At 37.4% G+C, this 9,854-nt stretch overlaps 1 protein-coding gene across 1 annotated transcript; it reads left to right on the forward strand.

Annotated features, from left to right (window-relative positions):
- Window positions 1-527: 527 nt before the first annotated feature.
- LOC134576720 (phospholipase A2 homolog otoconin-22) lies at window positions 528-4,650 on the forward strand. The gene is made up of 4 exons (XM_063435437.1): window positions 528-600; window positions 1,774-1,918; window positions 2,550-2,659; window positions 4,259-4,650. The coding sequence occupies exons 1-4, from the start codon at window positions 561-563 to the stop codon at window positions 4,405-4,407; spliced, it is 444 nt and encodes a 147-aa protein (XP_063291507.1). The 5' UTR covers window positions 528-560; the 3' UTR covers window positions 4,408-4,650.
- The last annotated feature ends 5,204 nt before the right edge of the window (window positions 4,651-9,854 follow it).

Consider the following 9,854-nt stretch of genomic DNA (forward strand, 5'->3'; position numbering starts at 1 on the left):
TAATAAGGTAATAAAGTTGGTATTGTTCAATGAACAGTGAGCTGATACGAACTATAAATCCTTAGGGCCTACATTTTTCAAACCAGCTGTAAACACACCAGATATCACCATTGAGTGAATTAACCCTCTTTGATTGCTCAATAGCTACACTAACAAACTGAACGATAATTCAGAATGGATTCATTTTTTAAACAAAACCGTCCTTCAGCAAAACTGATGGTGTAACTTCCTTTTACGTATTCCGGATTTACATCCTTCAGACTTTATTAAAAGTAAAAATAATTAACATCTATACAGATCCTAAAATATTACCTTTGCAAATAATACTGAGTTCTACTCTATAATTACATCTGTACTTGTCATTTGGAATTTTGTTAATCTCTGGTCCACAAACAGCCACAAAACAAATACTGTATTTTTCCCCTTTTAATCTCCGTTGTTGCCACCCCTAGTAAGAACAGTAATTGCAGACTAGCAGATGAAGGTAAGGGATCTATATATAAGGTACAATAGTCAGACCTAAAACAGCATTAGACAACTGCACACAAGGAAACCTCAAAATGGAAAGACATCTCCTCTTAGCAGTGGCTCTGATCGGCCGTGAGTATCTTCTGTTATATATTATTTTAAAAAATGTCTCTATTTTGGAAACATTGTGACCCTTGATATAAAGACACATGCAGGAATCGGACAATATGTTACAGTAAAAACAGCCATGGTCAAGAACTCAAGTTATTATTAATCCTTTGAACAGGTAGGTCCCCAGTGATTGGAACACACCAAATCACTTTAGTGATTAGTCCCCAATATGCAACTTACTGGACTAGTACTGCCTTTCATGATGGCTATTCTCACAATGAGAAAAGTCTAATAAAGGTTGTAACGAAGTATATATTATATTACAATTAAAGGATGTGTATGTGGGAGTTATCTGCAAAAATAATATTTTGGGATGTGGGAGCCTCTGCCGAAATGGTTACATATAAACTTCTGTATGTTTGGGTATAAGGAAAATGTATACATCTGTGCACATGTGTATTGTTAACAATAAATAAAGGAAATGCTATCGTAAAATCAAATCTGTGTAATATTGAAAAGCACTGTACACACAGAGTTCTATGTAACGGAGCCTATTTTCTAAACTCTGAATTATAATCCAAATATCAAAATATAGGCTTAACTAGACAAGCTGTGAGTTTTTATTTTTTCTTCCAAAATCGTCTATATTTGACTTAGCTTTTCCCCAATGTATAAAGGGAAAAAAAAAAAAAGGATTTTTAGGACTCACCATCGACTTGAATATCTTTGTTAAAGTTTTCTTTATCCCTCTGAAAAATTTACCACTTGCCTGTAGTTTCCCCAGTGTCTGAAAATATGTTAGCTAAGTCGCAAATAATCAGCACTAGAAATATTTTCACGACAGGTGAGTTGTAGCATTTACATGCAGGAATGCAGCTTTAGTTTCATTAACACATTTGTCATTGTACAGCGCTACAGAATCTGATGGCGCTATATAAATAATAAAATAATAATAATTGTAATGTCCCCTTTATTTAGGCTGCAATGCACTAAGCATCATGGACTTTGTTGTTTCTTGAATTCATGTTACATCACTCACTGTTCAGTCCTCTAATGATAGATTTCCAGATGTTGTTAAACCACACCATAAGGTTGGCAAAGCATAAAGAATATTGTAGTTCTTCTACTGTTAAATTTTGATAAAGTGGATCGGCGGCCTCCACAAACCAAGTAACACATTACTTTTTCATACAGTTGTAGGTCTTGCTAGCAGTACTCCTGTCCAGTTTGATGATATGATTAAGGTGACTACGGTTATATATGGCCTGGCAAACTTCTCCGATTACGGCTGTCACTGCGGCGTTAACAACCAAGGAATGCCCGTCGATGCCATTGACTGGTAAGATAAATAGTATTTTATTGAATATGAGTATTATAAGCATCTGCTAAAATCCAAGTATAAAATCTGTACACTAGGTGCAAAAGATGTGCTCGTTTTAGTCATTTGTTGAGTCTTTATGGCAACAATTTAGGACTTTTTTAGCTTTTTATGTTCTAGAAATTTTATTGAATTTCAAAAGTCACAAAATACAGTCAGTGCAAAATGATAGAACGGAACTTGTTAAAATAAAGAGCATTGACACAAGCTAATGGTCACTTGTTAGTATTGAAGTAGGTCATTGATCGATAGGTATAGTCGTGAAGAAGGCCCCCATCTTTAAATGGGTAAAAAGTTTGTGAAATATGAAGAACAGAGGTGGGAGAGCATAAAGATGGTCCAATCCACATGTCTTTTGATAGCAGTAGAAACAGAAAAGGCATTTGTTACAACTAAAACTATTTTTTCACAATTTAAAAAAAAGTTTGGCGTGTCTCCTTTCCTTATTTAATAGCCTAATCGGTGTAATACAAAGTGATATGAAATTGTAATCTAAACGCTCAGGTACTGTGATGTTAGTCATAGCCAGGGTTATTGAATAATGTGCAAATTGTGGGGAATTTCACAATAATCACGTATATCTGTTCTTAAGGTGTTGCCACAGCCAGGATTGCTGTTACAATAAGGCTGAGATTAGTGGATGCAATCCAGTAACACAGACCTACCGTTTCTATGTAGAAGAGGAAAAGAAAGTTAAATGCAGTAAGTACACTTGTGACGTCAAAAGGTCCCATGCAGCTCAGCGCCTCTTGTGCAACAGAAAAAACGCAAATACACTTAACTCATGAGCAGATGAGATTAGCTTGCTTTTCAGTACTCAACGTGAGGTATTCAGGCTCTAGATGCAGTGAGAAACCATACTCTATGCAGCTCTTCTATACATCACTTGATGTTGCAAAAATATCAACTATTGGAGATACTTCCATGAATGCAGTCATAATACAACTGAAACACTGCCATCTACTGACGGAACAATATAAACTAGATTCACGCATATAAACTAGATTCGTACATTAGTTGTTGCACATATTCTAACTTTAACTAACTAGACTCAGGTTTACCACAGAACACTGGCTGGAGTGTCACAATAGTTAAAGGAACACTACAAAAAACGGTATTCCTAACACTAAAGTTTCCCTCTGCCTCCACAGTAGACAGGAAATCATCTTCTCTTTCACGATAAAATATATCCAGACTTAGAAGTTATTTTTTAATTCTTACTTACATATATTTTAGTAAAGCTCCACTGGGTCTCAGTGATTGTAAGCATTTTAACTCACCTGTATGTAGGTGCAGTGTACCTAATGAATTTATCTCTGCCAGTACAGTGCAGACTACAATGCACATTATCCACATATTATGGATACTCATATGGTTCATGTCCGCACAGACTGAATGCATCATTGTCATTTGTGACGGAAGTTCATTATGCATCTTTTCCAACATTCTTTGCATCTGCAAGTTGAACCTAGATTCATACAGATCTTTAAAAAAATAAAAAAAACACACATACACACAAAATGCATCAGCAAACTGACATATTTTTCCATGTATAAGACTGTTTTTTTTTTCTAAAAAATGTTAAGTCTAAAATTGGGGGTCGCCTTATACACAGAATGTTACTGCAGGGGTTAAAAAAAACACTTGTGCGCAGGGCCTAAGTTCAGATGGCGCCTGCCACATTTCAGTCTGCCAAGGCTAAAACACATACCTGGCCTCCCTCCTGCCGATCCACTTTTGAATGCTGTGGCAAGGAGGAAGAGGTCCCTATATGCGTGGGAGCTGCAGCAGACATCCGCACTTACCACCAACGGAGATCCAGAGACCTGCCACACCATAAAAGGAGCAGCCACATTAAGGTTTGCTCCAACTCAGGCATGTCTTGCTTTCTGATTTATATTTAGGGGGGAGGAAATGGGGATCAGGGAGCAGAGGGAATACTGCTGTGATGTCCCAGCATGCCCTCACACCACCTGCTGTATTGTGGGAGCTGTATCCCAGCATGCACTATAGAGCCATTACCTTCACAGAGTGCCGCAGCACAGGACAGGCATGAGAATCAGGAATGTGTTCTCCTCAGAAGTCACCTCTAAAATATCACAGTTGTTCTACTTGATGTTTAAAATATTGATTTCTTAATTTTGGGCTCAAAAGCAGGGGTCGTCTTACCCATGGGGGCATCTTCTACATGGAAAAATACAGTAATAATAATATTGAACATGAGATGGGTGTTGTGATATTTGTTAAGACCTGTAGTGGTAGAAGATGCTGATATGATATAATATTCATTTCTCTCCTCAGTGAAAGCCCATAATCGGTGCGAGAAGATGATTTGTGAATGCGATGAGAAGGCCGCAAACTGTTTCAGGAAGGAGCTAGAAGATTACAATATCTACTTTCGAAATTTCTCTTCCCTTGGGGCTTGTAGAGGGCCCAGACCCTTCTGTTAGTCGCCCTGTTTCCTTTCCAGACACCTTACAAGTCGCGCATCGCTTGGTAGTTTCAGTTCTTAGTGTGCTAGTGTGGATTGGAGCAGAATTTTAAATTTGAAACATTTTGTTAAGTGGGGTCTTAAAATGGGAAAAAAACTCTTGTATTTATATATTGCTTCCAATTAAACCAACACTAATGTATTTTTACAGACTGTACAACCCTGGCTTCAAGATGTCATTAAAGGGAACGTATCATTTAAATGAATGTTTTTGTGTTTTCTACCTTTAAATACATTGCAGCATAACAGCTGATATTTACATTGAAATTCTAACTTTACTAAAAAAAAATAGATACATTTGAATCACATGGAAGATGAAGAGACTGAAAAGCAGAGACATTTAGGGTTATGGATAAAGAGTAATTCGAGGATGAATTTCGAAAAGTGGAACAGTCACCATGGAAACCAATTGAAAGTTCCTGATGACTGACTCTTCTTAGAACCAGAATTACACTTTTTACATAATCTCTGATGTCTTCTCCTGAAGGCAGACTTGTTTAGGAAATTCATTCAAACATACCAGCTACAGATAGCTCTTGAGAGTCACCATCAAGCAGCATGTTAGAGTATTGCGCAGAGCATATTAATAAATTCCCATGGTTTAGTTATGTTTGCTTGGTATCAGAATCTAGCATCAATTTTATTCATTTGAATCAGCATTTCAGATGATCACAATCTGTTAGAAAAAAACAAACTGCTTTTCAAATGATTTATCTGTAGAAAGCACCATTAAAGTGTATGGGAATTTTTGGTATATCAATCATTTGACAAGCTTATCCAAAAATATTAAACCAAGGCTCTAGTTCTATATGAGATATTGGCATATGACAGTTGTTAGTTAAGACGTAGATCGGGCCAGCCTACCGTTGCATAGAACAAGGCCTCCCAACTCTCCTCAGTTAAGTCCAGCTTTTTAGATCCTATCCTGATGAACTTGATCTATTGCTCAGGGCATTAGGACCCGGCAAAAAACCCTGAAGCATTGTTCTCCGCCCTTGGTGGGCTGGCCTACTTGATTGCCAGGCAGCATTGCGTGATCAATTCTATGGGCAACCTGTCAATTCTATGGGCAAAAACCATGTCGCCACCAGTTCCCTTTTACTCCAACCACCAGTGTCCCACTTCACAGGACGCTGAAGTTGGGAGGTATCTAGAACCCTTCTGTATAGAGCAGATTGAGACAGATTGTATGTGTTGGAGGGTAAGAGCTGCCAATTTACATCAAGTAGAGGTTAGAGCTGCCAGGTCTCTTCTGTTTGAAGCTTGAAGTTAGCAATTTATATCAGTTTAAGGCACAATGCTGCCCTCACTGAGTGTATCTAGCTTTGTTTTCTGAGGTGTAGAACAAGGACATAATAGCTCAGGAAGTTTAAAGATTATCTCTGTGTACAATTTAGAATATACTGTGTCCATGTTTAAACCTTGATAATTCCAATTTACCTCTGTTGACGGTTCCCTATAGACAGAATGTCCTTGTGACCTCTCTAGAGCTGATTCTGTTTGTCGTTAGGAGCTGCCTTCTTAAATCTATTTAAATGTAGCAACTACCTATCATTTTGTATACCTAGCACTAACTGCCAAGATGCATTATTGTCACCTAGGGACTTCCAATTCTCCTGAGGTTCCAGAACTCTAGAGAGGTCTTTGGAGATGGACACTTATCTGTAGTCAGGAGCTTCCAACTCACCATTTGTGGGAGGTAAATCCAGCATGCCTCTACTTGTAACAAATATCCCAGGTCTGAGTTTGAAGACACAAGGTTCCAATTTACACCTCAGATTATAGCTAGAAGTTGCTAGATTGTTTCTGTTTAAATCATGGATATGTCCGCTTTTTAGCTATATCAAGTAGTACCTCACAAACACGGATGTTGTAGAACAAACAGGTAGATTTGTGTACCCAGGCATTCTTAATCTGAATTGAAAGGAAAACTGCTTATATCGAGTAATGTGCAATAAAATAAAATCTGCTCCATAATTTGTTCTGACTACTTAATTTTGTGGTAAAACATCATCAAAAAGGATTAAAAATCCAGAAACTAAGATTTATGAAGGCAAACCAGGCGCTACTCGAAATATTGAATGGGAAATATTTGGGAAAACTATTTGAACAATTAAAAAGTGTGTGAAAATGGGACAATCAATGTACAAATCAATACAAAATATATTTAATCTATTGTGATTATATATATATATTAAAAACAGGATATAGCATATACTGCGCCTAAATATTATACATACATAGACCTTGGAGGAAGCGTAGTGAACATACGCTAGAGCTATTAGAGCTCTGCTGTATAACGCGTGGACGGTATAATCCCCGTCTAAGGATGTATGGTGGTAATGGTGTTGCTAGTCTTCCAATTGATGATGATATATGCAGGAGACATAAGGCAAAAACAGGAACTCCAATGGTGTAGTAAGTACTAATATATATATAATGAAAATAAATGTGAAAATGTACTTACATTTTCTAGAGCAGTACCTATAAATATATATATATTGCAGTTCATGGATAGGTGCATTTTCCTGCCATTTGGTTCACAGATCAAGAGAGAAAAAGTAAGCAATGTAGGGAAAAAGAGGAGGCACATGATATAAATTTTATTAAAGGGATACTCTTAGAACCAAAACTACTTTAGTTTAATCTTTTAGTGTATAGGTCATGCCTCTGAAGTCTTACTGCTAATTGTCCTGCTATTAAGGATTCAAATCACTTTCGTTTTTTGTTTATGCAGCCGTAGTCACACCTCCCCTGAAACCAACATGACAGGAAAAACAAACACGTGACAGCACACTCTGTTTACTTTAGAAGTTATCACCTGTTTTCTTAAGTGAACTTTAATCACACACAGGAGGCTCATGCAGTCTCTATCAGAATTTTATCAGAAGAGAAAATAATACATTATAAATTTAACAAAATTTGCAATACAGGAAGTGTTTAGGAAGTCCCATGCAGAGAGATGTGGCAAAGGCTTCACAAACACAGTGATTAAACTCCTAAATGGCAGTGAATTGAGCAGAAAGACAGCAGGGGCATGATCTATACAGCACAACTGATTCATTAAGTTGTTTTGGTGACTATAGTGTCCCTTTATATCATGATAATGCTAAATATCTTGGATCGGGAAAAAGTGTATGTGGCAACGCAACACTAACCAGGGCAAAGCACCAAAACCACTTTGGAAAGTTCAAGTCGTTATGGTGTTTAGATTAACCCTTTGATGAGAATTTCAAGTTCCATGCCTAAACAGCCAAACTGAAAACATTGCTGACATAGTGGTTTTTAAATTTGAAACTCACCAACAGGGTAATTCGGTTATCTCAGAACTGTAGCAAACTCAAACCAGAATGGCAAAATGTAGTCAAATAGCTAGGCACAATTTTCTTACATTATTTCAATTTGCTACGGTTTACTCTGAATCCCTAGCAACTCACACTTTAGTGAAGAATCCTAACAAAGTCAGATTCATTTTATGGACATTTTCTAGGCAAAAACAACAAAATAATTCAATACTCGAAAGAGTATTATTTAAATCTCTTCTTCCGCATTCAGCTTTTTTTTTTTTTTTAAATAGTACATCTTTTGCAATATGATATATTATTCAGCATTTAGACAGTTTCTGTACATTAAGTCCAATAATTAATCAGGATTAATTGCTGTCTGACCTTAATTAATACACAGGAGAGAACAAGGAATATACCAGCATATCCTGCTTTCTTCATTACCATTGGGTGCCAGAGGGTGGGTAAGTTCTCATCCCTTTGGCACCCTTATCTATATGCACGTAAATAATAGTGAACAATAATATAATACAGAGCAAGCCATGCTTTATACAAAATGCAGCATTTGGTAAATATGGAGTGGAGACTTTTTTATATTTAGAGGTAGACTTACTGAGATCCATATGCAGGAAGGCAATACAATAGTTTATTGGGGAACTGGGGTAACTCATCAACGTCAAGAGCATTTGCCGTTTGTACATTAAATTGTCACAAGACTGGACCAGATGAGCTTTTGGTGACATAACTGCCATGAGATTAAAACTCCTATAAACCTCAGGCTGACTTAACTTTTTGAGTGCATGTAAGCACTGCATTACACTGCAGTGCAACATTTGGCTCATTCATCGCGCACTTTGCAGATAAGCACAAAAAGATCACAGAACAGCCTAAGCACCATAAACACTACAGGCAATTACGCTAATTTTAGTGCAATTAATGATGACTCCTAGTTTTCTATTAAATTGTTTTTGAGTGGTTTTTAAAACCCAACAACCAAAGTGCGAGCCTCTGCAGCTGCTTGGATAATTTGTAAATTGAACTGACTAATTATCTGTCCACATCTGTCCGGCCTTGGATGGCAATATTAGGTTGCAAGAGCTTGGGAAGGAACCGAGGAGCATTAACAAGAGGATTACAAATATTACACCAAAATAACTGTACTGTAAAAACGTCTGGGGTGTACATATTTTCCAGTTTGGCTTATTTTAATCTAAACATTTGTCACAGATAATATATGCACTAAATCTTTTATTTCCGATTTAGTGAATAAATCGTCTACACTACACAGTCAGTGAAGAGTACCTCACAGGGTTAAATTCTGAGCCTGTAATGGTTCGAAATTTACTCGTTGCAATTATTAAGTTACAATTGTTGAATTGCAAAACTCTAACTCTTGTAATTTTCCAGCTCAGTTAATTTGACCTAAAAATGGTGTTTATTTCCCAATTCTACACAATCCTCAGTATAGAATATAATTTCCACAACTTCTTCTGCAACCACCTTTCATACCTCCCAGCATTGGAGCAAAGCAGATCGAGACCTTTGGATGGGCATAAGAGGGGGTGTCGCCAAATGCTGAAGTGCTCTTTCCATGGTCCGAGTGCCGTGCACAGTGCAAGCGCATCTAATGAGGTTCTCACGCTGTGATGCACAAGGACAGTTTCTGGGTGCCCCCGTATGCGGGACACCAGGGAACTGAATCGGGATGGCGGGACAGGACTGTGGGGCCTGACATTTTAATGAACGCATTTAAAATTTCTGCTTACAGATAAAAATAAACATGCAGGGAGCAACCATGCAGTTTCATGGTAGACAACATTTTTTGGGTTCCATAATCATGATACTACTTCCCAACTGCAGGATTCACCAAAAGGAATGTCTATGGAAAGATCAAGTATAAAAGAATCAAACCCAGCTCTACTCCCCATTCTTCATATTGTTCTTTAGACCATGGTCCAACTATGTAAACAGAAAGCCTGTAGGCCTTTTAAAGAGACACAGGGATGCAGGACAGTACATATGGGACCTTTGACATGGACGTTCCAGTGACAGCAATAATGTTCTACATGAGATTCTAATGGTTATTAAAGCCAATTGCATGTTCCACCAAAAACGTACAAGT

Source organism: Pelobates fuscus, chromosome 11 (genome assembly GCF_036172605.1).
Source record: "Pelobates fuscus isolate aPelFus1 chromosome 11, aPelFus1.pri, whole genome shotgun sequence".
Lineage (NCBI taxonomy): Eukaryota > Metazoa > Chordata > Amphibia > Anura > Pelobatidae > Pelobates > Pelobates fuscus.

Bases quoted from the DNA above. Each gene is read 5' to 3' on its own strand.
- LOC134576720 (XM_063435437.1), top strand. From the start codon at position 561: ATGGAAAGACATCTCCTCTTAGCAGTGGCTCTGATCGGCC. The intron at 1,919-2,549 runs GTAAGATAAATA...TCTGTTCTTAAG, and splicing joins CCCGTCGATGCCATTGACTG to GTGTTGCCACAGCCAGGATT. The intron at 2,660-4,258 runs GTAAGTACACTT...TTCTCTCCTCAG, and splicing joins GGAAAAGAAAGTTAAATGCA to TGAAAGCCCATAATCGGTGC.